We start from the raw sequence: 24,821 nt of genomic DNA on the forward strand, positions 1-24,821 counted from the left end.
CTGTTTCTTGCATTTTCGGGCGTTGTGATGCGTTGTGATGCGTTGTGCTGCGTTGCTTTGCGATTCGTTTCATATCATCAATCGTTGAATGGATATTGGTAATTGATATTGGATACAGCATGCTGAAATAAAAGTATACCTACCTACCTAAACACTCACTACCTAGGTAGTATGATCTAAATTTACTACGAAGGCGTGGAAGTTTGCTCGGCGCTCAGCGGGGCTTACTCTTCTCGCTGTGCTTACCTACCTACCCAACTTGATATTTCTGCTAGTGATCACGTAGGACGGACAGCTCTAAGCGGTAGACTATGTAGTGTAGAGGTACGACTGCTACGCGTGATCATGCTATGGTAGGTAGTTCACGCACGCGGCGAATGCCCTCGACTTCGAGTGATCTGGCCGAAACAAATTGTGCGCATCCTCATTTTGCAGTCTGCTAATCGGGGACCCATCATTTCAGGGCCTTTCTCCTTGTTTGTAGCCCCAAAATACTTGCAAAAGGTTGTGTTTGATGAACCTGATATTTTATTGCTTGACTGACTGAACGCGCCAACCAAGTCCTTCATAAGGTAGTATCACTGCAAGCGCGAAATGATATCATGATATTGCATTTGCAAGAAGAATGCTCACGCCAATGGCGCCGTGCGAATAATCCATTCATTCGTTTTAATTATTCAACATTCAACAACGAGCTGCTTATTCGACAGTGTTCTCGAAGTTCTCGCCCTCAACGAGATCAGGGATATCGTCCTCATCGTCGTCCTTCTTGTCGCCGCCCTGGGCCTTCTGCATGTTCTGGTAGCTCTCGGCGAGCTTGCGGAGGGAGGCAAGGCTGTCGGGGCCGAGCTGGTTGAGGATACCGGGGACGAGCTCAGTGAGTTCCTTCTCCTCGCCGTGGCCGTAGAGAGCGAAGGTGTTGGAGGGGACGGAAGCGTGGACTGCATAAGGTTAGTTCATGGCCACCGGTAACATTACCGAGGTTGAGTAGAGAGGACAGTACCCTTGGGAGCAGCGAAGTGGATGACGTTTCCGTCCTCCTTGAACATGTTGACCTCCTCAATGGCCTGGATGGGCTGGACGTTCATCTTCTTGAGCGTAGCCTGGAGCTTCTTGTCGTCGGCACCGGAGCTCTTGTGAACCTTCTTGACCTTGCGGCGGGGAGTACCCTTGCCTCTGCTCGATTGTCAGTATCTCATTTCGTTGTTCTGCGGATTGATCCGGTGGTTCGGGGTTCCGAGAGTGTCGGTAGTGGGAAAGGGGACGAAGAATCGGGACTAGAGAATGACATACCCTGTAAACAAGTTAGCAGCTCACTCCTATCAAGTAAATGTAGCGATTTAATCGAGTCCAGTCGCTAGTTCATGCGGCGCGGTGCGGTGCAATTCGATTCAATCCATTCGATGCCGAATCCCACCAATCCAGTTCGAGCCAATCCAATCAAATCCAATCGCAATTCATCCTCAAAATACCAGATTCCAGTGTCTTTACAGATTCAACCCTCCGATACCCTTCCGAATCAAATGTTCGCAATCCCCGCACGAAACGAACCGCACCGCACCGCCGCACAATACCAAGTTGAAAGAGAAAAAATCACGTACCAATCCGCACGCTCGCCTGCATTCTAGCCAACTTTGCCTGATCCATTTTTGCGGTTTTTAAATCGGAAACCTATGTAGTCGGGATACGTCAACTAGAGTGCCAATAATAGTCGGGCGAAAGCGAAGGGTGAGGTTGCAGGTGCTAAGGTTGTGTGGGAAGGCGCCAAGACTCGCGAAGAAACGACGTCAGACGGTCGGACGGTTCTGAGGTCCGAATTGTTCGCGGAGTAGTGAAGGAATAGAGCCGGGCTGATGGCGATAATATTTGAAATCAGTTGGGGGTGAATCTTACCTGAGGGTGAGGGTGAGGAGCGTGGTGAGGGGGAGGAATGAGATGAGGATGTGAAGTTGTAGACAAGACGAAGTTTGTGTGGGGAGGAAGAGCATGGAAGGAACCAGTGCGAGGATTCCTAATGCGGGCCGCTCTCTCTCGCTACAGGAACGTCCGCTCGACCATGGACAAAATTACACTACGTTTATATCTACAGGTTATATCCTACGTGAATGCGACAATATCTGGCTTGCTCTGGTGGTGCTGGTAATATCGACCATGAAGCAGTGGTTATTGTGTGGATTGCCAGAGTCCAACGCGGCTCCTCGGCTAAACCCTAACCATTCAGGCATCAATTATCAACTATAGGCGACCACTTGATGGACTACTGCATAATCAGAATCTAGGGGTATAATAATAAGTACTGTAATAGTAACCTTCTCGGTCTGTATGATAAATGAATGAGATCTGGTCTGCAGGAATTGAAGCCGTGGCTCGACGCCCAGCGCATTCTTCATGCCTGAATTATCAGGTGACAAGGCATGAAAGCCCGGGCTAGACTGCGCCTAACCTAAAATAGTAATCAACTTACTTCGAAGCTGCACTATACAGCAAAAATGCGCTTTGTAGGCGGAATGAACTGTAAAAGTCAAAAGTACTATATAGAAAAATTAAAGTCATATACCCCAATCCCTATATAACACCGAGTTCTCAAGCATACCTACCTAGGTACCAAGCACCCTGTATCTGTGCAACAGTCATCCCCGCCAGCTCTTTCCTCCAGCAACCCCACCCGTCGCAAACAATGTCATCATCATTCAACAATCTGAAATAAACATCTTTCAACTACGTCTCAAACACCAGAAGAATCTCAGGAAGTAGTCAATTTCAGTGTGCGAAATGCGCTTCCTTTGTTTACACGGCGGGAGCACAAGCGGGGAGGTACGTCCACATCCACCCCGCGCACTGATACATATATCGGAACGCCGAGACATACTAACAAGTCTTAGATTTTCGAGATACAATCCGGTACTATATATACATCATCCTTTACCAAAATGTCAAAGCTCATACACTAACTATGTGACAAGGCGGCCTAACCCAGCCCCTCGAAGCCGCAGGCCACAAATTCCACTTCATTAATGGCCGTCTCGACTCAGATTGCGAGCCTGGTAGCTTTCGCCCTTACTATCCTCCACCACCCATAACTTCATACTAATCCTTCCCAGAACTCAAGGGGATAGTCCCACCCCCCTTCTACAACCACTACCCCCGCGACACAGCCCCAGGCCCAGACCTCCAAGCCGCAATAACATACACCCTGCGCACAATCGACCGAGAAGGCCCCTTCGACGGCGTAATGGGCTTTTCGCAGGGCGCGGCATTAGCCTACGCACTTCTCGAACACGACTATCGTACCCGAAAAGAGGGCGCAAGCCCGCTTTTCAAGGCTGCTGTTTTCATATGTGCGGGGATGCCGTTTGATCCCTCCGGCAAAGAAAGCGCGAGGTTGGAAAGGGAGGAAGAGTATATAGTGCGTATTCCGACGGCGCATATTGTGGGTAGGCAGGATACGTTGTTTGAGCAGGGGAGGAAGTTGTATGGGCTTTGTGAGCCTCGAAACGCGGAACTGTATGATCATGGGGGGAAGCATATGATTCCGTTTGATGCGGAGAGAAATGATGCTATGGTGGGTGTTATTGAGAGGGTCATTGAGCGAGCTGAGAAGGGGAATTAGTTTACAGAGGGGAGAATAGAGGGTTAATGGGTCAAGTCATCTAATTGACTGAAATTCAATATGTATAGGTACAGATGTACGGACATAGGTACTCTGTACATACATCAAGCCACCACCGTGAAATAAACAAAACAAGACAACTCCGGTACCCAAGATCCAAGATCCAATGTATAAACGCCGCCCGATGAGAGCCAGGATATAAGAAGCCAAGAAAGAAAAGCAAAAGAGAAGAAGAGGTTAGGAAAGAGGAGGAGTATCCAAAAGAGTGGACGGGGTAGTCTGGGATCACTTGAAGGCATGAACCCAGATCTAGCCTCAGGTAGCTGTACAGGATGGGAAATTCGTCAAAGGTAGGAGTGGGTAGGGTAGGGTAGGGGTAGGGGAGTCATGACTGCATTAGACAAAGGAAAAGGTGCTTGTATCTCGGTGTAGACAAAAAGAATCTCAAAGATGCAGCAGCGCAAACAAATGCATCGATGCCATGTCTAGCATGGTCTCAACTCTCAGAATGTATACCACCCAGCCGTAACTCCAGGAAATGAATTATTATTAGAAACCTTTCGCGGGTCAACCGCCGAAAGGAAGCATCGAACTGACTGCGAATCCAGCTGCTTCGGTACTTTGCAACGCCCAGCGGGGCATGTATTGCGTCGGTGGAACAACTTCAAGGTAGGGTTTACCTCAAATTGCGGATCACCTTCCGTCCACGCGCAAGGAACGGACTCGGCATCTCGTCGCGCTCTGGGTCCCAGACAGCAGGGGGGTCGCGGTCAGACGATCGCAAGGATGGTGCGGAGCGGGAGTCGCTGGCACAACGCTTGACTTCATCCATGGGGCGGCCCCCAGCACGCGCCTGGGCGAGTTCGACTAGTGTCCTGCCTCCCATATTACGCTGCATGACAGCCTTGAACATTTCTTCACCGCCACCGTTCGACTTTGACGGGCTAGTTCTGGTGGAGCTTTTGCGGGTTGGCGAACCAGCATCAGCTGCCAGGTTGGCTGACGATGGGATCTTAGACAATCGGCGGTGGGGTGACCGGGACTTGGATTCTCTGATGTCTCTGTCGGAGCTGGAGCCCAAAATTTGAGGCAATCTCGAAGCGTTTGCCGGGAAGATGGGAGGTTGGGTGCTCAGTTTCTGCATCAGAGCAGTAGTGTTCTGTCGAAGAAGCGGACGAGATGGTGCTTTGAAAGGATCCGGCTTGACCTTTGGGCGAGTAGGTGAAGGAAGTTCTGGTGTATCGTCCTCATCGTCAGAGTAGGCCAGGGTGGGCTCAAACTTGGGACGCTTCCTCTCCCCTTCAGCGAAGATGTTCTTTCCTGAATAAGTTGTTGAGGTGCGGCGAGGCGACAAAGAAAGAGACGCAATTGAAATGGGAGATGGCTCTGCCATCTGGATGTCCATTGGTGAATCAACGACCGTCTTTGAGCGAGTGAATGGAGTACGTGACTCCTTCTTTGCCGGCCGGCTCGGCTTGTTGGAAGGCGACTCTAGAGACAGCTGGCTGATATCGGTGCTAGAGGGGTAGTCGGACTCTTCGCTGTTGCTGGAGGATGTTTGAGAGCCGTGAAGGTTGATGTCTTCGCGAAAGTTTGCGGTTCTCTTTTGTTTCTCGACTTCATGGGCAACGCGGTCCTGGACCTCGCAATCAAATCTTTTGCGGAGCTTGTCAAGCTCGCTTTGCACTTGGCGGTCAATTTCCAGTCTTGCCTTTACTTCCCACTCGCGTCGAATGGAGCTTTCAAGCTCTGATCGGATCTGCTGCTTCTCCTTCTCTAATCTGGCGAAGGCCTGCTCCACCTCCTTTGCCTTTTGCATGGTCGCTTCCTCGCGTTTCCTGTTAATCCTGAATTGGCCGCTGAGTTCTACCTCTTTGCGCATCAAACGAATAACAGGAGTGTTGATCAAAGACGCTGTATCGGGACGGTGGTCGGGGTTGACGCGCAGACAGCTTGCAATAACATTCTTTAATTCTGTGGAATAGAAGTCGGGCAGTGGTGCAAACTTGCCCTCTCGAATCCTCTGGACAAGCTGGATATGCGTTCTTGCGTTGAAAGGAGGCTCGCGTTGGCACAACTCGTACATGATACAGCCAACGGCCCAAATGTCGGAACGTAACGTATATTTCTCGGCCGCGCAGATCTCAGGCGACATGTAGAAAGGCGTGCCGACGTACGTTGAGGCGAAGTCGTGTGAGGCCATCAGCTTCGACAGGCCAAAGTCACCTAGCTTGACGGTGTTGTCGGAACCCAGGAAGATGTTCTCGGGCTTCAGGTCGCGATGAAGGATAGTCATTTGGGCCTGTTTGCCCTTGAGACCTGACGGTTTTGCTGCGGGGCCCAGCAAGTTTGATCCCACTTCCGCCGGGTCCGTGCCATAGTGACAGCGGTAGAGCGCGGTAACGAGCTGTGACAGGATACGCCACACAAAGTCCTCCTCTGCGTATTTGTTGGTTCGCTTCAGGTTCTTTATCACCATGCTGAGGTCACCGCCACCACAGTACTCCATGTAGAGGTACAAGTCCTGACTTGCTTTGAGATGCTCGCGGTGGTAGTAGGCGACGATATTCGGATGCCGTAGGGAACTCAGAATGTTGAACTCGGCCGTGAGCTGCTCCCTCTCTTTCTGGGACATCTTGATGTAGTTGATTTCTTTCCGACATAGGATCTGCGACGGGTCTCTGGTAAGTATGTTACACCACAGTGTACTGCGAGTCAACGTACAAAGTTATCGGATCTCCGCTTCACTTTGCGAATGATTCCAAAGGAACCGCAGCCTAGACAGACTATGGTCAGTGCCATGCTCCTTACTGTAGTCCCATAGCGCAAGTGCCCAACTGCATACCAATCTTTTCCAGCACCTCATATTTGTCTGCCTCCGCTAATGCGATTGCCATTGTGGCTCTTTAGGGGGGTCAAGCGTCGCTAATGAGTGAGATAGGTAAATGGAGAGAGAAGGATAAGAGAGGATAGAAGTGGGCGAGGGTCGTAGCTCATTGACGACTCGATACGACGGAGAGGGTGTCTGCTGGGTTAGTAGTCGAAAAGATTGGAATAGAACATGGAGAAAGATGAAGCATTCGAGAAGATCGTATGCAATAGTGATGAATGTTTAGAGCGGATCCTGTTGCTAAGCAACCAAGCTGTGTCATAGCTTATTCTGCTTAAGGCAGGCGGTGAGGGCTGAGCGGTCGCTCTGACGAACATCATTCTTTGTTCTCTTTGGACGCGACTAGTGTCTCTTTGCATCCCGTTTTCAAGATCAACACTACGATGCAGATCCTTACATCCTCTATTGAGCAGGTGATTTGGAGCACTTTACTCGCTGCGTCTTGATCAGCTAAGGATACGCCGCTGCGTGTGTTTACAAAGCTTTCACCATGGTTGTCCCGTCTGCTGAGCCCAACGGGTCAAGTCCACGTGACTCGCCTTATCGATAAGCCTGCCTCTTGGTCGTCCCGCATTTCTTATCCCCGAAGCCTCCGCCACCAACTCGGCAAGAACAACTCTTGACTTCTTCGCAATGGGAGACAGAACCGTCCTGCGCAAAGATCAATTGGAGATCAGCTTGCACAATGAGAAGAAGCTGATCAAGGAGGGCGCCATTATCGACGATAACCCTCTTGACCTGAGCGAGTCGTTTCGGCAGCTCTGCGAAGCTTGCCGGAAGGGAGACCTTAAGGTTTGTCAAGAGAAGATAACCGAAGGGGTCAATATCAATGCACGGGATTCATATGATTATACCCCTTTGATCTTGGTGAGTTGCCTTCCTCACTCCTTCAACCATTTCGCGGGCCTTCCTTCGTCGTTTTACCCTGTAACTGACAAATCAACTAGGCAAGTCTTTGTGGCCACTACGAAGTTGCCCAGCTGCTTCTGGAGTCTGGAGCATTATGTGAAAGAGATACATTCCAAGGAGAAAGGTGCTTATACCAAATGCCATTCATTATTAGTCTCTCCAATTTTGCTAACGTCATTGCTCGTCATTAGATGTCTATACAACGCATTGAACGACCGGATACGCAACTTGCTTCTTGAATATGACTACTCCAAATCAACCGATCCACTCCAGCCACTCGCCGCTCATACAGCTTCACTGCTGGTTCGAGACCAACCCAAGACCTCTGACATTGAGGTCGCGGCGGGTGACGAGACTTTATACTTGCATAAGTTCATGCTCGCTGCCCGATCACCCTATTTCCGCGAAAAGCTGAGAACTTCCCCCGAAACAACCACATGGAAACTTCCCGAGTCCGTTCCACCCCAAGCCTTTGGGACGGCTATCAAGTATTTATACCTTGGAGAGCCTCCTCGGGATTTAAGAAGCGGGCCAGGAACAGGGTTCACCGAGTCAGAAGTCTTCGCCGGAATTGACAAGATCGCCAAGTACCTGGAGATCAGTACGCTTGTGGACAGCATCATGGACAGCGGTGACAGGAGGCTTGCGCGTCAAAGGAGAACAATTGAAATTGCTCGCGGGCGGGATCAGCTAGAGGGATGGTTCCGCGACAACATCCTCCGCAATAAGATAGTTGTCGACACATCCAAGGCTGGTGATATCAAGTGGGATCACAACAACCCCATATACGCAGATGTTCTGCTTCAAGCTGATGAACTACCCGAGGATGGCCTTGAGGGATTGGCCGATTCTACTAGTCTTTTAATCGGACCTATCGGCTCATCTGATGACGCCAAACCTTCACCTAAGTCGACACTCTTCCCTTGTCATCGGGCGATGTTGCTGCGGTCTGAATTCTTCCAGACTATGTTCAACTCTCCCTTCCGTGAAGCCCACATGAAGGAGAACTTGCACATCATCCCCGTGGACTGCTCTCCAGACGTCTTGGAGATAATTCTGACGTTCCTATACACCGAAAGAGCCGATTTCCCCCTTGAGATAGCCGTCGAAGTGCTGTTTGCGGCGGATATGCTCCTCATTGAGAAGCTTAAGACCAAAGCCGCCGTTGTGATTAGCACACTCGGCAGCGGCAGCATGTCTCAAGCGGAAGCAGCAAAGACAAGAGGAGACGTTGAGGACGATATCGACATATACGGCATCATTCGAGCTGCTTGGATGACGAGAGTACAAAGGCTGGAGGAATTCGCTGCCCGTTTCCTGGCCTACCGTCTCGAGGCTCACATAGACTCACCGGAGTTTGCAGACCTTATTCAGGAATCCGCATCCCGTATCCAAGGCCGACAGGAAACCGATTCAATTGAATTGCTCGATGACATAAGATTCTACCTGAACGAACGATTTAGGTTGAGATTCGATGATGCCGGCATTGAAGAAATGCTTGGAGAGGTACCTCCGCAGCAGGCCGTGGACACAAGTGCAACCGACGAAGGCCTCGAGAAAGTCGCGAACAAAATTGCCGAGATTGACTTGGCTTCAAACGGCCCTACGCAGATCAATGGCGATGCAACACTCAAGCCTGTGGTTCTGAACGGAGAGGATGACACTGGGGTCATCACGACTTTAGATGGTGGAGTTGCGGACGACGAACTTACGCGAGACGCGATCAACTACGAGATCTTGATTGACAAACTCGACAGGATTCTAGAAAGTCTGAATCTGGACGCTTGATCTGGTTCATTGCCGGGGATATACCACGAGCAACAATGAGATGATGAATGACGACCTAACGTTAAGTATATATATGCACTGGTCCCAATTGAAAATACAAGCCGATATAGAGAGCGGTAGAGCTCGATACACAGGATATACACCAAAATGCAATGCTATGAGTTTTTTGGGTCATAGTCAACATTTTTCATATATTTCCCACGATTGATATCTAACTCATTTCCCTTTGGCGGTACTTCAGCAACGAAAGTGACTCTATCCTACCCAGGCACATGGTCATCACTTCTTACCAGCATGTGCCTACATTCACTTTGCTCCAAAGACAGGCTGTCTCCAGAGCATCCATCACGGCGAGCCCTCTAACGCAATAAGTGATGCCAGTTGGACCGGGGCATTATACGGCGTCAAAGATGCCCACGAGAAAAGTAAGTCAAATGGGCCAGCAGATATTTGGTATTCAATTGACAAATGTGTCTACGAGCAATGACCTGCATCATTCTACTGACACCGCGAGGTATGCTTCGCTTCACCACAACCTTCGTGTTTTCAGCAAGCCTCGACCCTGGCCCGCTCCGGCCCGCGAGGTCAGTGCTGTGCTTTGAGCTTGTTGGTATGCACTGCTTTCTTGCTAATTAGACAGCGTCGCTTCAGAACCAAATTTAATCGACGTCAAGGTTCGAGAGGATGGACACCGAAGCCGTAAGATTTTCGTTGCGAAGCGCCCACCCAACGTAATCACGGTGCTCCCTGCGACAGAAAATGTCGCATCCATTGCGATTCAGCATCCACCGTGCGAGATATCACGGTCAAGTAGGGGCACATGCGTCGTGCATACCGTGCTGGCGATGCTTTCATCATGTCCCTCGCCAAAGTGATCAGCAGTCCAACAACCTCTCAACGAACAAGAATCGCGGATGCATATTGACCTCCAATGCAAGATGCATCGGTCAGCAGGGAACGGGGTCTAGGAATTACCTGCATAATGAACAGATCACGCAGCAACTCTCAACCCCCACAGTGTCATGCTTTTACCTTTCCGACGAGTATGGATTTGAGTTTCCTGAGGTTACGGTGTGCTCAAAGCGTGGGATGGCAACGCTGACTCGACGGTCAGATGTAGGGTAGACGCATTCTGTATAGCCAACCAGCAACTTGAATGCAGCAGAGGGGGCCACTTTAGGACGAGTACAGACCTCAAAGGCAGAATGCTACTCAACCTGAGGCGATGAGGCACATCAGCCTACCAGGCGACCAACCGCTAGCGGAAAAGTGGGCACAGAGAACCTAAACATGCAGGTTTGAAAATCAAAGCGCGAAGACGCTGGTGATCATCGCGGCTGATTGGCGATCTGATCAATCTGGCCCCTTCTTTTCCTTCTTGCTGCATGTTCTGGCTGGCACAGCAATCGGACAATTCCGTGGCGGATCGCCCACGAAACGCATGGTGCATCTGAGTCGGAGTTTTTGCTTGCCAATCAGCAGCCCTTGGGCGCTGGATGAATACCAAGTTGTTGTTGGGCGTCAATACGCTAGGTCATAGCTGCTCGCCTTGGGACCATCATTCCCCGCCTCTCCAACTATACTCTGAGGGGCGGGTTTGCCACGACACAAAAAAAGACGCTCTAATCTTACGTCTCCAAACCTTGTCTGAGTCGACAATGCGGCGATGCGCACTTGCGGTGTCCCCACTGATTTTCTCCCAAGGCGCAGATCAGGTCAGCCATCGCCTTGCTAGGGTGTGCGGGGGACAAAGACTGATTGGTGCGATATTCTGCGAGTTCAAGACCGTTGAGCCATATGGCGATGACTCAGGTATGATTTCAAGGTTTCTGATAGTCACCAAGCCCACATCCTGCGTGGGACGGAAATGGGATGTTCCCCATCGCATTCTGTCTAGCAGAAAAACCGGTCGCGGAGCTGACGCCATCGTGGGATTCATGGCGGGGTTCAGAAGGCAGAGGGGCAACGATTGTCTCTCCATCGAACCGTTTGTCGCCTCCCAGGACAGACTACACAGTAGTGAGCGGCGAACTAACTCTTTACGGCAGTAGTCTTGCTGTATGGTAAATCATGAGGCCAGGCGCGCTTGCTAACATGCATTCTTGCAGGATTTTTACGGCTTATCGCAGAGAGACATGGACAGGAATTCGAGGGATAACATGTCAGGTTGTGCTTGGACGGCACTCCGTCGGATGCATGGAGCACTGACCTCACTCCACGAAAACGAGCAATTAAACTCGCAAGTCCGTTGGCGTCTCATATTCGAGGCTTTCTTTTCTACACTGGTAGATCTCGGGATTTCAGCAATAAGATGGGCAGTTATTACTGGCCCATAGTCTCGGCGCAGATGACTGGGATTGCCGGACTCAGGTGATATGAACAGAATGCGGGCATATGGAACCACTCGACCACTGCCGACCCCCAAGTCTCTGGTAATCTATTCCAGAAAGTGTTTGCGAGGATTCCCCTGCTGTTGTCCTTAGCAGAAGGCATCTATCCGAGACACATGGCCGATCTTCGGTGTCACAACGGCTTTGTGCCCCTAACAGTATAGGATACCACGCAATATGATCCTTCCGGAGCAGTGATACAGCCACCCCGTACCCCAATCAGATATTCTGACGGAGATCATGCATTTGAAGCACAGTCGTGGAGTAAGAAATCAAACGTCGATAAGCGAGGGGTAAGCAGGATGAGAAAGGGCCAGGGACCAGCATCCTCAACTTGTGCTCCAACTACAGGTCGACTTCATAGCGAGAAGGATTCTTGACCATGAGCTGTGTGCCTTGATGACTGGCTGCGTTGCCCATGGTCATTAAACCGCACTATATCAGACTCCGCCGAACAAGGTCTATCCCGAGATATACACGGAGAACCTCGGGGTCCATCTAGTATAGGGATACCAATCTATCGAGACCCAAAGCCAGGCCGAATCCCTTTGGACCCTTTCAAGTGCAATCACGCTACCGCTAGGATCATGTCTGAAACCTCTAACTTGATCAATGATGGCTGGTCAGCTCACGTACGCCGGTTAAGGGCGCAGTTGTTCCAGCAGATGAATGTCTACTGGTTGTGTCACCATAAGGCCTCGTATATTGACCAGGATCGTCCTTCTCTGAAGCAGTCTGAGAACCAGGAGGTTCCCAGCAGCTGATCACTGTCGAATTATCCGTATGTCGAGAAAATAACTCATTGAAGTCTTGGGTCCCCTGCGCTGCGAGACCAATATCGGTATCACGCCCGTATCGAGACTGGTTCGTGTACTCGACGGAGCCCGGAGTATACTTCCAGAGGATAGACATAGGATGACTTCACAGCATATCTTCTACTCCAAGCGTCAGCAACCAAGAAGTAGATGAAGGCCAGCCTCACTCCACTCCCTCAAGAGGACGAGGCCCTTGCCAACAGATCACCAGGCGCAACAATTGCATTGCTATGAGTCAGCGACTTGCATATTGCAATGCAACATTGCAGCACTGCATCTCCGCGATGCTGCAAGCACAGAGCCACTGCACGGAACCATTCGTAGTTCCTAGCCTAAAAGGACTCGAACAGCGGCGGTAAGCGAGGCCTGAAACACCAGTCATCTCCTCTTCATGCAAGCCTTATCACAATGATCACATCTATTTATACGACCCATGATTTTTTGACCCCTGTCCTGGGACCCGGCAAGCTCGTCGGCTAGTAGGAAATAGGGCCATCGATGGATTGTGAGCTAAGCTTCCTATCTCGTGGCTGGACCACTCCGCTTGAGAAGAGGATCTTAAAGTACCAGTATTACTCGGAAGAACGCGGACTCGAAGCCTCTGTACATGCATTGGAGATGAGGCCCGAGCTTCGCTGGGTTTAGTACTACTGCTTGCTCTGGCTTCAACAAAGGTCCAAGTCGGAATACCACAGTCTCAGTAATCCCGATGAGCACTTGCGCCTGTGCCAGTCTCGCACTCATCACGTCAACGACGATCAATATCGAACACTGGGCCCATCCATTTAACCATTTATCCTCAAAATATCCAGTCTGGAATTCACCTCCGACTGGAACTGGGTCAGCGGAGCCCGGAGCGACAGGATGATGTACGGGTCTAATTTGGTGCGCAAGTCCCCCGTTGTCGATCGCTCCTTTACCTCATGGAACAACTTCGGCCAAATTGGCCTCCGAAACCATAATATACGAGGAGAATGAAAGCCGCAGCCCCTAATTGGACAAGTGCCACGCTTAAACCTCGGTGGTGGCCCATGGATTGCCTGGAAACCTTACCCACGGCACGGCAAATCAATTAAACCTGTTAGGGTAAGGCTTCGTCTGCCACGCCGGAGATCATCGTTGGGCGGTTTTGCTTTTTCCTTCGGCCTTGGAACTTTCTTCGGTGCCCTGGACGGTCATGGACGGATACGGTTAGCGGGTGCGAGCTGTCTTACGCACGGTATTTCAGCTAGTATCGACACCTGAGGATAAGGCATCAACATGATGTTTGCTTTTGTCGTGCACGTTCCCTGTTCGCGATATGATGTACGGATACGCGATACGCCTATCAAGGGTTGACCCTTTCCTGGAGTAGTCAAACCGAGACAGAGTACGATTCTTCAGGGGTCGCGGACGGAGTACAGCATCATCTAGGGATATCTCAGCCACGCCAGCACCGCCCGGAGCCGACTCACTAGCCCAAGGCTCCTAGCTAGATATGTACCCAGCCCGAACTACCGGGCGAGCACGCGGCGGTGCAGAGGAAGCTATGGCCAGGCAATGTCCCATTCTACGCCAGCTCCAAGTCCCAGTCCCAGTCGTGACTCGTCCCAAGTTCCAACCCCCAACTCCTAGCCCCAACCCAAGAAATCTCCAACAAAAGTCACCAACCAAACCCCGAGATCCTGATCCTGATCCTCCGACCGCATGGCAATTTAGTTTACTTTTGCTTTTAGCCACGCCACGCCACGCCACGCCGGCCACGCGTGAGCGACGCAATGAGCACAGTGACCGCCATCTAAGCCTGATGCGGGAAAGCACGATACGCCGTATTGTTACGTGACCCAAGATACCAGGCAGATTGGTAGCAAAGCCAAGCAGAAACAAAGTTCAGGCGTGGGTTGTTTCGCTAGATATTTCCGAATCCACGCGAGGATCCAGGGATCACCTTACAAACATACATGCTGTAGAGCCGAGTCTCTTTGCTTTGTTGAAGCTCGCACTCCGGCTTGGACTCCTAACTTCCACTTCCACTTCCACCTTCAGCTCTCGGTAGGATCTCCAGGATCTGGGGGCCGGTTTCCAAGCGAGCCTATTTGTCAGTCAGGCATGTCGAGATTTCTTACGGCGTACGGAGTACAGCACGGAGTTTCTCATCCCTGGCCCCTGCACGCATTCATCAGAGGTACGTACGGTACAGAGCACAGAGTATGAAGTATGAGGTACTTACTTACTTCATGTATGCGGTATTTTTGCCATCGCATTGCTCAGAGTACCGTACCGGCGATCTTCTCGGCAGGGTAAATTACTTAATATACGACATTATCAACAGGGATACTGCTCGCCTTACGTACCCTAGGTCAAAAGGGCAAGGGTCACCTCCTAACAGAACATACATACCTTACCATAGTATGACTATGGGCATGATAGCACAGTAAGCTAAGAAACAGATCATCTGATCATACCGGGATTCAGGATCCCAGGGATTCGGGATGCCAAGTAGGATTCTGGCTAGAAGGAGGCTAGACTGACTACCTGTTTAGCACAAGGAGTAGCGCAGTCGTTGGCCTGGAACTGGAACTTGAAGGATTATGGTATGGCGTTGTTTGCTTGTGTCTGTATCTGTGTCTGCTTGGTAAGGATTACCTAAATAACAAATCTAGTGATCCTGGTGCTTTACTACTCTGTAGGTATTTGATACCACTTGTTGAGCACGTAGTCTAGCATGTCATCTTAAACAGACTCCATCAAATAAACTCATCGTCTACATTACCATCCACGTAGACTACACAAAGAACCTCGGAAATAAACACAAAAGCCTACGCAAACAAACTTCCAGCAAAAAACTTAGAAATGAGAATAGAAACAACAACCTCATCTCAGAATGTGGGAGAGCCCCACGAGCCCCACATATCCCACATTCTCAAACGTGTTGATCTGCGCTTCCACATCCTACTTCTACGTATAGCACCACATAAACAAGAAAAAAAGAAAGAGAGTCTGTGAGTGCGATGCGATGGATAGTTCGGTAGACTACAGTTTGAGCTATGTTTTAGGATTTGGAATGCTGGTACTTGGTTCTTAGACAAAGACCGCGGTTATGGATTAGATTGTAGACCTATAGGAAGCGTCTCTTTACGGAAGCAATTAGGTGGGATTGCCATGTGGACGGACAAGGATCCCGCCCGCCTTCCATACAAGCGTTGGCGAAAGTATATATTTTTGCACCGAGTCAAAGGTCCCAGCACCACCCAATAACAAAGCAAGATGCCAACGGCGGTTAGTTCAAGGTGTTGATAGGCTCAATAAGAGAAATATGTAGTGCTTTCTATGATTATTGGATTGTTCTCTTTATTTGATGTTCTTGGTAAGGTAGGGTAGGGTTGCCTTCTCATTGTTGGCATTCTCGTGGAGGAGGGAAAGGCGTGGCGATTTCCTATTCCGACGAGCTTTATTGTGGCTAGGAGGGGAGGGGTAGCTTTGTTTGCTCGTTGGTTAGTGGGAGGCGAGTATAGTTAACAAAGCGCTGTTAAGTTAGCGATGGGAATTGGCGCGTAGGCAGCGAGCAGGCATCTGGTCAGTTGCAGTGTAGATCTAGCAGGCATGGCATCGGTAGAGCAAAGCACCGCGCTCCGTTCGTCCTAAGACTAAGCCCAAGCCCAAGTCTGACATCCTTGCTTGCATGCCTGGCGATGGGGATGGGCATGCTAGTTGGAGATCCAAGTGTACTGCAGTCTAAGCGCAGGCCGGTCTAACAGCTACCGCTAGCTGCCCAGCCCAGCGTAGGGCAGTCCAGCTTACAGAGCATCGAGGTCTCGACCAACCGCTCGGACTCTGTTGTAGACCGAGGCAACAAAGCAACTTAGCAAAGGCAACGGAGACCTTCCGTTGCATCGACTTGATAGCGATAGACCCAGAGTCTGGAGTCTACTACTCCGTTAGGTACTTCTCCCGCGTCGGGTCCGACACGCAGAAGCAGGTTGGAATGGAGTACAGTAGTGGAGGATGATATACACCATGCCACTGTCCTCATTTCATGACTCGGATAGATGGACTAGAGTAATGAGCGTTGAGCATGGACTAGCAGTAGCAGCAGGATGGAGGCCCGGAAACGTGGAATTCTGGAAGATGGAGGCCGGAAAAGAGTGACACTGGCAACCACAATAGCGTGGACAGTGGACTCCATCATGTAGAATAAAGTTTGACCGGCCTAAATAGCGCACCGTCTCCGAGGACCTGAGAGGCAGATATATTAACTGAGCCGCTGGGGGATCCAGTCTGTCGAAGATCGGTGCCGAGTGACGATAGTATGACGGGAAGTTGACAGGCTGTCAGCAGTGTCGATGAATTGATGGCTGATGCAGGACGGTTGAAGGGATCCATAGTCTTTCCGCGCCTGCTGGAGTCTATACTGTCTCTGTAAGCAACTCCGAAGTCCGAGACTGAGAGATGGAGAAGCAGAGTAGGAGTGAGGCGTCCGACGAGTCGATTATCTTGACTTTGATTACCGTCAGGAACAGGATTGTTCATGGGATGGGCATTTCTTTTTCCTTTGCTGAAGATCGGAGTATGTTGTTGACTTGTTAGTTGTTACGAGTACGACGGCTGCCGTGCCACGCCCACGCATGGATTATGAAGGTATTTTTTTTTAGAATGATCGACGGTAGTCGCAAAAGTGCGTGCGTATCGAGATTACTCACATCGCTGTCGTACAAAGTGCGTACCACAGCCCCAAAGTCGGTCCTTTACTTGGCGCGCATTCCCGGTGAGAAAAAGGGACAAAGCCAAGTATGCGCAAGCGATGATAAGCAGGGATAGACGATGTCGATGGGATCTTGTGCTACTGCTTCCGGCTCCCAGCTGATCTCTGAAACTCCCTGTCGCCTTAATTCGCCCTTTTGATAGACGAATAGTGGCAGCAGTAGTGAGCAGATCCTGGGCTGCAGCAACAATGCGACCAGCAGCGTACCGGAAATTACGCACGACAATACATTATCCTGCATTAGCGTATCGGCTTTGGTGCCAAACTCGGGAAGGGCCGAAGGACGCTTGCGACGGTGCGAAAACCTGCCACGTGAAATCACCAGGGTCCAGACTCCAGAAGCAACGCTAGGGGGCATGCGCTATTCCCAGCTGGTCTGATCCTGGCGCCCGCTCCAGCAGTTCGACCCTCCAAACGCGTGGCTGGTGGTTTGTCGCCGTGTTTCAGGGGGCGAGCGTTTTGAACTCTATAGGCGAGGGCTAGCCGGATCTGGTGCTTTTGTCTGGGCACTCTGGGCAGTCTTGCGCACAGCTTTCTTTTGTCTGCCTGCGAGTCTTTCGAATCCCGAACCCGAGCCCCTGGCTGCCTGGCTGCCTGGCTTCCCACAAAGGCATGAACGAATCCACCAGAGCCTGATCCGCCGACTTCCGTGAGTCAGTCACCTCCCCGAGACTTTGACTCTCGCATTTGCCAGTCCGGCTAGGGGCTCTTGATGACGATCGGCCAGCATAGTTTGTTTAGATCGCGATATTATGGTGGTTGTTTCGACTAGACAGCTCGGATATTGAGCTGCGGTGGACAGGATGCAGAGTTGGATCACCGGCACTATCTGCGATACCTCGTATAGTCCAGCCCGGAGTATACTTGCCGTGGGAGGATACTGCGATGCTGCGTACAGAGTAGGTCATGCTCGATTGCTCGCACTCAGCTGTGCCACATAGATTACCTGCTGCAGAACAGCATGTCAGTCAAATGTGCTGCATCGCAGCCGCCGCTGCTCCAGGTGTTTGTCGGTCGAGTCTGGCTGCGCAGTGCGTAACGTCGGTTACAGGCAAACATCAGACAAAGCAAAACCCAAGGTGAAACGGGGGGATGTGATTGGACCTGCAGGGTGGGAAAAGGGAGGCGGGAGACGTCGATCCCGTATTACGGTCGCGCGTGGCAGGAGATGCGACGATCTCATCACGCGTGGCTGCACAGTGCACTCCTGATCTCCTCCTGAAAGGCTGAACCTGAAACCCTAGGCCCAGATGACCTCTCTTTTTTTCCTTAGTGATCGACGCCTATCGGCCTTTCGCCAATCTCAACCTTTAAAGTTGCCCTCGCTAAAGCCTCCCACTGGACAGATGTCCCTCCCAACAAGAGACGACAAGGTTTCTCTCGCACCCATGCAAAATCTTGGGTCGTGCGAGGCTTAGCCTGTTAGGGCGTTTTCAAGCGAGAACTGCTGAGATTCGATCATGAGATCGATCTGGCTTTGGGTGATGTTGTTTTCTTTTTTCCCACTATCATTATTGTCCTGGCCCCATGGATAATCATTATTAAGCGGGTATTCCTGATGCATCCAGGAGCTTTGATGCTGAAGATAGGAGCACCGCCCGTAAAGGAAGCATTGCCGTGGGGGAAAACCGAGACGCAGTGGCCAGTGACCTACCGAAGAGTGACGACAACCATATGGCGTTTCATCGTCGATAGTCTCGGAGACAGCTGCTAGTGACGCCTGATTATCTCTGGACTAGACCTGATTTAGGTGTGGCCCGCCAGGGGTGTTGGAGTCTCTGGAGAAGGGGAGAACTTGCAGGGCGAGATGACTAGTCGCCCGCTAACGGGTTGCAGTAGTTCGCCCGAGCACTAAACTCGGCGGTCTGTGGTCAGTGCTGGACGTTGAAGGCGTTGGAATGATCGTCGCCCATTGCAATCTAGTCCAATGAACTGCGATTCTATACACTGTACATAACTATATCCACTGAATCTTGGTATCCTTTTTTAGCTTGACCGGATGTGCCGGCTGTGAGGCTGTCTACCGGGCGGCTGGTTGATGCGCATCCTGGCGTGTTCCTAGGTGATGGTACCGAGCCCGCCACAAACTGAATCTTCGAGGACTTTCTATCTCGATCGCAGTGGCAGCGTCTTCGGTGTGATGTTGAACCGAGTTCTGAGGCATCAGTTTGGTCGCGCGAGCATGCTCTATACGGGTAGGTTCCAGAACTTTGACGTCAAGACCATCGACTGGCGTTTCCCCTTTCGGTCGCAAACCGTAAAAGCGGATATCTGAGTACCATGAATTAAGTTCTGCGCTTAAGCGAAGTCCGGCTCGAGATCTGGAGCCTGAAAATCATCCTGGTGCTTGTCCCGTGGATGACACGTCCGCGGCGCGCCGGCGACCCATGGCTCCATGAAGCGATCAGTCGTCACCTCGTGATTCGTGACTCGTTAGTCGCTCCATAGCTTTGATGTCCGCAAGAGGAAACTGACGACGCGTTCGCAGCTCGAAGTCTGGGCTCTGAGGTTCTTGGGCGGGCGGTTGCGGTTCCATCTGTACCTGACTACTCGCACTAGCGGTGATCACCGCGATCTGTGATAGTGATCACCAATCCTTGAGAGTCGAGATTTCTTGTGATAATCTCGGTTCCAGGGGTTTGCCATTCTCTGTAGGCCAAAAAAAGGAACAGCAAATTAGTCGGTGACGAACGACGTACATTGTACGAGCCAATCTTGACTGGCTGATGACCAACGCAGCCTGGTGGACTGACTTGTAATGTTGGCATGTTTTCTTTTTCATGGCAAGGGGATAGATGCACGCGGGTGGAAAAACTCCAACTCCGGATGTACAACGGTATCACTCAATCGAGCATTCATTGCGAGTGAAAGGGATAAGATATGTCCGGCCGCAGTCATCCTGATCTTTGTGTCACTTTGCTTCTGCGTCAAGTTCCTTCAGGCTGCGCTTGTGTCACTGTAACAGATTTCTGTGCGACGGTGGACCAAGAAACTGGATTCCGGCATACATGAATCCATCAATCGCTGACTGCGCCGCGCCTTGCTTGCACAAGCACAGTTTCCACGTTTTCTCCCCGGCCTTCGAGTCCACCTTGAGGATCCGTTCACGGCTCCATGAACGCGAAAGCATATTTCTGGTTGGGCTCTGGAGACGGCTGATTTGCGGGGCTTAGGTACGGAGGATGTTAATCTTGGTGTCCTCCCCGAGACCTTAGAGCCGACGCGACGGGGCTCTCCGAGTCGAACGGACGGGAGAAAAACTCCAAAATCATAGGTTGTTTCAAACTCGGCCGGCCAATTGAAGGATTACAAAGGCAAGGGGGCCTTGAACACTGGAGCCAACGTTTTCCTGCCTAAAAAGCCGACGGAGGAAAAAAAACCATAATTATAGCGACATTCATGCAGCTGATGCAGGCAAGGCGAGGCTGACGGGGTGGGGTGGTGATTGGGTGGTGAGCTTCGCTTCCACGAGCTGCTTGAGCAATAGAGTTTGGGATGGGGGCACATCCATCATCACACATGGTTGATTGCATGGAACGGGCCCTTTCTTTTTTCTTTTTTTTTTTTTCTTGTTGTTATTTCTTTTGTTCACCAAGAATCCAGGACAAGCGGACGCTGTGGCCTATGTCAGACTGCATCTCGATGAGACAAAGAAAGATATATCAACAGCAAGTCGGTCCGATGCGGTGTATAGAGTACGTAGACTTAAGAGGTATACTTCGGTCGCTAGGATCAGAATCGCATGATCAACAACTAGCGTTTGAGGGACGAATCCGACCCAAACGCCGACCCAACGGGTGATTCTTCCCAAGCTCCAAGCCTTGATTCGTCTCTTGGACGGCGCAGTCTTGACTCGCGCGAGGGCCTTTGCAGGCACTAGTATGGCTAGGGTCGGAGGCTGACGATCATGGTCGGGAAAATCCACGGAAATGAGTTACGCAAAAGGGTAGCGACTGAAGAGCTGCAGTCCGAGTATCCAGGGTGAAACAGTCGCAACCAAGGTGTGGCTTGGATGGAATGCTACAGGGATGTGATTTTGAGTTGAGAACGCGATTGTTGGGCTGATGATCTCCCATTAGTGCTGTAACATCTGGTGCTGCTTTGCTCGTCACCATAACCTCTTTCGTAGTAGTCCTCCGCCGAGGCTCAGCACATGTGGATATGAAACTCGGGTAAAGCCAAGCCTTAAACCAGGGATGATGCCAGTTGGCCCCTCTGGTACCGTGGACAAGGAAGAACTCGTGGAAATCCTACAAAGGTCTGGACTGTGCGCAATACCGTACGTTGGTACACTCTGTAAGCGCTTGTGACTAGGTTGATCGCAATGGACCGATGAGTGAGATTGAAGGGGTCAACGCAGTCGGAGATCCATGGTAAGCGAGGGCCAAGGCAATAAACAACGAGAGCTAAGGAGTTTTTGTGATATTGACCGTCAGCTTGAAAGTCCTAGATGGTAGTTACGGACATGGACAAGATAGGCAAACGTCATAGTGGTGAAAGAGCAAGCAGCGATCCAAAGTCATATGGATAGTCGAGGCCTTGACTTGAGGTGCATGGGGACTAACCTCAATCTGGAGCTTGGTCCGGCGAGGAACCTCCTTTATTCAGTGATAATCGTTTCCACTCCACGATAATCTCCGGTTCGCTGACCGCGCTAGCTCGCTTAGGACTTGGCCCCCAAGCGAAGGATGCAGAGGATGGAAATCGTTCCCAGATTCCCTTCCTGGTGTGATTGCCAAGGCTGGTCCATGCCCAAGCTGGAGCTGGCACCCGGCCCCAGAGGCTTGGTTGCTGGTGAGAACGGAGTCACTTCCATTCCTAGAACAGGCGCCCTCGTTGTCTGGAAGAGCTTCGCACTTGATCGACCGGAGGAGATGACAAGACGCGTCGATCATGCGTCGGCAGTGAGAGAAGCGCGGTCGGGGTTTCAGGTAGTTAAGACAACCTTGAATAAAGACATAGGTTAGCAGCTGCAGAGGAGGAGGAGGAGGGAAGTGCAACCGTTGCATACAAACAGTGGTCCCAAAGTGATCGACAGGCATGGAAACAAGTGAGACTCGATCAGGTTCTCAGCAACGACGTGATCGTGCGGCAACGATCAGCCGTTAACGGGGCCATGATGGGCCATGGGATCGTTGTGACAGGTAAAACCAGCCAGGAGCCACTAAAGATCTTCGCCGCATTATTAATAATAGCTGCTAAGACTAAAAGTGCAGTTGCCACGCTTGGAGGGTGGAAGTGTGATAGAGGATCTGCACTAGATTGACAGTTGATTATGGAAAAGAATTACGGAGTAGAAACAGAATAACCGAGAACAAATACAGAGTACAGAGCAAGAGGAGTGTGGTGAGAGACCGTCCAGTGCCTGAGGAATCGATCTCGCGTGTCCAGGGCTGTAATATATCTTACTAGCGCATACGGCCTCTAAGCGATCCACAGCTCATCAATTAAGCTTTGGAACGGCGGTCTCAAACTTGCAGACTCGGGAAGACAGGCTCGGTACAATACAATACCATCTTTATATAGCCCACTGGGGACTGTGGACTGTGCCGAGTCATTTCCACGACGGCGACCCCTGCGGACATTACCATCTGGGCTTATTTCCATTTTATTTTATTTTTCTGAATTCTTTCATTTGCTCCCCACCTCGTCATCTCGCTCATCTGGTCCTGGTCTATAAACCTCGTTGTCTCCCCCCCCTGGTTCCCATATTCTCCCCACTCCATACTACATCTGGATGCTTTGGGATAGCGCCGTTTGTTCTTATATGCTTGCTCCTCGCCACGTTTTTGCTCTACTTTAAGCTTGTCCACTCCGTCCATTCCAGACTACCTCTACCTCTATCTTCAACAACCTTACCTATCTTGTGGCGCATCACATCATGGATCTCGCAAACCTCATCTCACAACCAGGCCCCGAGCCTGCCATGACTGTCAAGTCTAGATACAGCCCACCGGCCTTTGAGCCCGGCACCTTCTACTCGGCATCAACATCCTTCACCCGTACACAAGCGCCTCTGTCGCCGCCAATTGACGACAAGGCCTCGCGCTGCTCACTACCATCCATCTCCTCCCTCATTGACAGCGCCGACGGCGCATCAACACACTCTACAAGTAAGACCTCACTGCGCACCACCAGCGCTGCGCCGCAACCTAAACTAACCGCGCAACCAGAACGCCAACGCCTGAGCTCCCCATCTGGCGCAGTCCCAATCCGCCTCCCACCTACCCCCCCATTGCGCCCAGGCTCCGGCTTCCACAGCACTGGCCACTCCCCCTCCAGCTCCATCTCCTCCACCACCAACATCACCGCCAACGCAATCCTCAAGTCCGACTACCCGCAACAACCCGTCACCCTCCCCAGCCCAACAGACGGCCGCTCCTCAATTTCCAGCCAAGGCTCAATCAACCACCCTCAACAACATCACGCCCACCACGGGCCCTACGCCTCCCCCGCACCCAGCGTCGGCGCCCCCTCTTACTCTTCTCCCGTTGAGCCTACTCCTTCCACCTCAGCAATGTACTACCAGCGCCCACCATCCTCAGGCGCATATGCTGCGGCGGCCGCTCCTCCCCCGCCTCCCCCCGCGCCTGCAGCCCAGCCCATTATCTCGCCTGTTACACCGGCCTGGCAGCACCACCACTACTTCCCGCCGTCGACGAGCGCCCCCTACCAGCAGAACCACGACAGATACATCTGCCGCACATGCCACAAGGCCTTCTCTCGCCCATCAAGTCTGCGCATCCACTCGCACTCTCACACAGGCGAGAAGCCATTCCGCTGTACGCACGCCGGCTGCGGCAAGGCCTTCTCCGTACGGAGCAACATGAAGCGCCATGAGCGAGGCTGCCATACCGGACGGGCAGTCACTACCGCCATGGTCTGAACAAACAACAAACATCAAAAAATCAAAATTAATAACACCACCGGCAAAGCGAGCTACTGCACTCGCCCTAAGCCAACCCAAAACAAAAAAAAGCGTCCATCCACCTTACTATTTCTATTCTAATCGCCTCTGTTTTATCTCGTCTCTTTTCATGATACCCTCTCATGTTCTTCATGTTCTGCTCTGGTGTCACGGTCACGGGGATACGGAATGGATTGGATTGGATTGTGATTGATACCACGGAATCGGAATCGAACTTCTTTATTATTCACTTCTCTTCTACCACTGTATTGGTACTTTACTTTTACCTTATTATATGCATAAGTTAAGTTATATGCATTGGAGGAGTTCGATTCCCAAGTCCACATTGAGGGCGCTGTACCTTGCCTCCCTACTGAAGGAGGAAGGATATATCTATTTTTCTTGTGTCTTTTCCTTTGTTGAGAGATGACCGATATGACTCTCTTATCTACATCACTATATCATCCTCGATAAGACAGAAGAATAAATCAAAAAAGAACATTATGACTTCAATTACTGGTTTCATTGTAGATATGCATCGAGTAGATTCTCGTTCGTAGCTGGTAAGTACTCTGTAAATTCTAAGTCGGTGCTGATTGAATTGGTACTCAAGTAAGCTGGTGCATTGGGACTTGGGACTTGGAAAACTCAGCTTCTATCGGCAACTCTGCCACAGCCGGCCACTCGGTCACTCGGTCACTCGGTCTGTCTGTCGATCGCAATCACCTGCTGCTGCTAGTACCGTGGACTGAATCAAGGACCTGGACCGAG

At 51.1% G+C, this 24,821-nt stretch overlaps 9 protein-coding genes across 9 annotated transcripts; 4 read left to right on the top strand and 5 right to left on the bottom strand.

Annotated features, from left to right (window-relative positions):
* Positions 1–699: 699 nt before the first annotated feature.
* BDV14DRAFT_191585 (nascent polypeptide-associated complex subunit family protein) lies at positions 700–1,647 on the bottom strand (the record flags this gene model as incomplete). Its single annotated transcript, XM_073771511.1, has 3 exons — positions 700–941; positions 1,004–1,176; positions 1,598–1,647. The coding sequence occupies 3 exons, from the start codon at positions 1,645–1,647 to the stop codon at positions 700–702; spliced, it is 465 nt and encodes a 154-aa protein (XP_073625460.1).
* Positions 1,648–2,548: 901 nt separating this feature from the next.
* Positions 2,549–3,662, top strand: BDV14DRAFT_106618 (putative DUF341 family oxidoreductase). Its single transcript, XM_073765596.1, has 4 exons — positions 2,549–2,814; positions 2,883–2,901; positions 2,964–3,044; positions 3,102–3,662. Exons 1-4 carry the CDS (start codon positions 2,773–2,775, stop codon positions 3,608–3,610), a joined length of 651 nt encoding a protein of 216 aa, XP_073625461.1. The 5' UTR covers positions 2,549–2,772; the 3' UTR covers positions 3,611–3,662.
* Positions 3,663–4,097: 435 nt separating this feature from the next.
* nimA (serine/threonine protein kinase nimA) lies at positions 4,098–6,507 on the bottom strand. The gene is made up of 2 exons (XM_073765597.1): positions 6,335–6,507; positions 4,098–6,278 (listed from the first exon to the last, which is right to left on the bottom strand). Exons 1-2 carry the CDS (start codon positions 6,410–6,412, stop codon positions 4,287–4,289), a joined length of 2,070 nt encoding a protein of 689 aa, XP_073625462.1. The 5' UTR covers positions 6,413–6,507; the 3' UTR covers positions 4,098–4,286.
* Positions 6,508–7,040: 533 nt separating this feature from the next.
* Positions 7,041–9,375, top strand: BDV14DRAFT_106637 (ankyrin repeat and BTB/POZ domain protein). Its single transcript, XM_073765598.1, has 3 exons — positions 7,041–7,367; positions 7,448–7,533; positions 7,601–9,375. The coding sequence occupies exons 1-3, from the start codon at positions 7,134–7,136 to the stop codon at positions 9,195–9,197; spliced, it is 1,917 nt and encodes a 638-aa protein (XP_073625463.1). The 5' UTR covers positions 7,041–7,133; the 3' UTR covers positions 9,198–9,375.
* Positions 9,376–10,651: 1,276 nt separating this feature from the next.
* Positions 10,652–11,358, top strand: BDV14DRAFT_178410 (uncharacterized protein; the record flags this gene model as incomplete). The annotated part of the gene is made up of 2 exons (XM_073769579.1): positions 10,652–11,009; positions 11,306–11,358. Exons 1-2 carry the CDS (start codon positions 10,694–10,696, stop codon positions 11,353–11,355), a joined length of 366 nt encoding a protein of 121 aa, XP_073625464.1. The 5' UTR covers positions 10,652–10,693.
* A 4,089-nt stretch (positions 11,359–15,447) lies between these two features.
* Positions 15,448–16,347, bottom strand: BDV14DRAFT_178414 (uncharacterized protein). The gene has a single exon (XM_073769580.1). It carries the CDS (start codon positions 16,273–16,275, stop codon positions 16,117–16,119), a length of 159 nt encoding a protein of 52 aa, XP_073625465.1. The 5' UTR covers positions 16,276–16,347; the 3' UTR covers positions 15,448–16,116.
* A 671-nt stretch (positions 16,348–17,018) lies between these two features.
* On the bottom strand, positions 17,019–17,544 carry BDV14DRAFT_106665 (uncharacterized protein). The gene has a single exon (XM_073765599.1). It carries the CDS (start codon positions 17,499–17,501, stop codon positions 17,127–17,129), a length of 375 nt encoding a protein of 124 aa, XP_073625466.1. The 5' UTR covers positions 17,502–17,544; the 3' UTR covers positions 17,019–17,126.
* Positions 17,545–21,183: 3,639 nt separating this feature from the next.
* BDV14DRAFT_178419 (uncharacterized protein) lies at positions 21,184–22,454 on the bottom strand. Its single transcript, XM_073769581.1, has 2 exons — positions 22,155–22,454; positions 21,184–22,088 (listed from the first exon to the last, which is right to left on the bottom strand). The coding sequence occupies exons 1-2, from the start codon at positions 22,183–22,185 to the stop codon at positions 21,748–21,750; spliced, it is 372 nt and encodes a 123-aa protein (XP_073625467.1). The 5' UTR covers positions 22,186–22,454; the 3' UTR covers positions 21,184–21,747.
* A 262-nt stretch (positions 22,455–22,716) lies between these two features.
* BDV14DRAFT_178422 (uncharacterized protein) lies at positions 22,717–24,558 on the top strand. Its single transcript, XM_073769582.1, has 2 exons — positions 22,717–23,256; positions 23,317–24,558. Exons 1-2 carry the CDS (start codon positions 23,025–23,027, stop codon positions 24,027–24,029), a joined length of 945 nt encoding a protein of 314 aa, XP_073625468.1. The 5' UTR covers positions 22,717–23,024; the 3' UTR covers positions 24,030–24,558.
* Positions 24,559–24,821: the final 263 nt, after the last annotated feature.

The sequence above is a fragment of the Aspergillus stella-maris genome (assembly GCF_047715825.1).
Source record: "Aspergillus stella-maris strain CBS 113639 unplaced genomic scaffold BDV14scaffold_51, whole genome shotgun sequence".
Lineage (NCBI taxonomy): Eukaryota > Fungi > Ascomycota > Eurotiomycetes > Eurotiales > Aspergillaceae > Aspergillus > Aspergillus stella-maris.

Coding starts and splice junctions, on each gene's coding strand:
- BDV14DRAFT_106665 (XM_073765599.1), bottom strand. CDS start 17,501: ATGCCCCCTAGCGTTGCTTCTGGAGTCTGGACCCTGGTGATTTCACGT.
- nimA (XM_073765597.1), bottom strand. CDS start 6,412: ATGGCACTGACCATAGTCTGTCTAGGCTGCGGTTCCTTTGGAATCATT. Junction 6,279..6,334: donor AGCGGAGATCCGATAACTTT/GTACGTTGACTC, acceptor GACCCGTCGCAG/ATCCTATGTCGGAAAGAAAT.
- BDV14DRAFT_106637 (XM_073765598.1), top strand. CDS start 7,134: ATGGGAGACAGAACCGTCCTGCGCAAAGATCAATTGGAGATCAGCTTG. Junction 7,368..7,447: donor ATTATACCCCTTTGATCTTG/GTGAGTTGCCTT, acceptor CAAATCAACTAG/GCAAGTCTTTGTGGCCACTA. Junction 7,534..7,600: donor GATACATTCCAAGGAGAAAG/GTGCTTATACCA, acceptor GCTCGTCATTAG/ATGTCTATACAACGCATTGA.
- BDV14DRAFT_106618 (XM_073765596.1), top strand. CDS start 2,773: ATGCGCTTCCTTTGTTTACACGGCGGGAGCACAAGCGGGGAG. Junction 3,045..3,101: donor CGACTCAGATTGCGAGCCTG/GTAGCTTTCGCC, acceptor AATCCTTCCCAG/AACTCAAGGGGATAGTCCCA.
- BDV14DRAFT_178414 (XM_073769580.1), bottom strand. CDS start 16,275: ATGCAACGGAAGGTCTCCGTTGCCTTTGCTAAGTTGCTTTGTTGCCTC.
- BDV14DRAFT_178419 (XM_073769581.1), bottom strand. CDS start 22,185: ATGCCTGTCGATCACTTTGGGACCACTGTTT. Junction 22,089..22,154: donor TCACTTTGGGACCACTGTTT/GTATGCAACGGT, acceptor TCTTTATTCAAG/GTTGTCTTAACTACCTGAAA.
- BDV14DRAFT_178422 (XM_073769582.1), top strand. CDS start 23,025: ATGGATCTCGCAAACCTCATCTCACAACCAGGCCCCGAGCCTGCCATG. Junction 23,257..23,316: donor CGCATCAACACACTCTACAA/GTAAGACCTCAC, acceptor CCGCGCAACCAG/AACGCCAACGCCTGAGCTCC.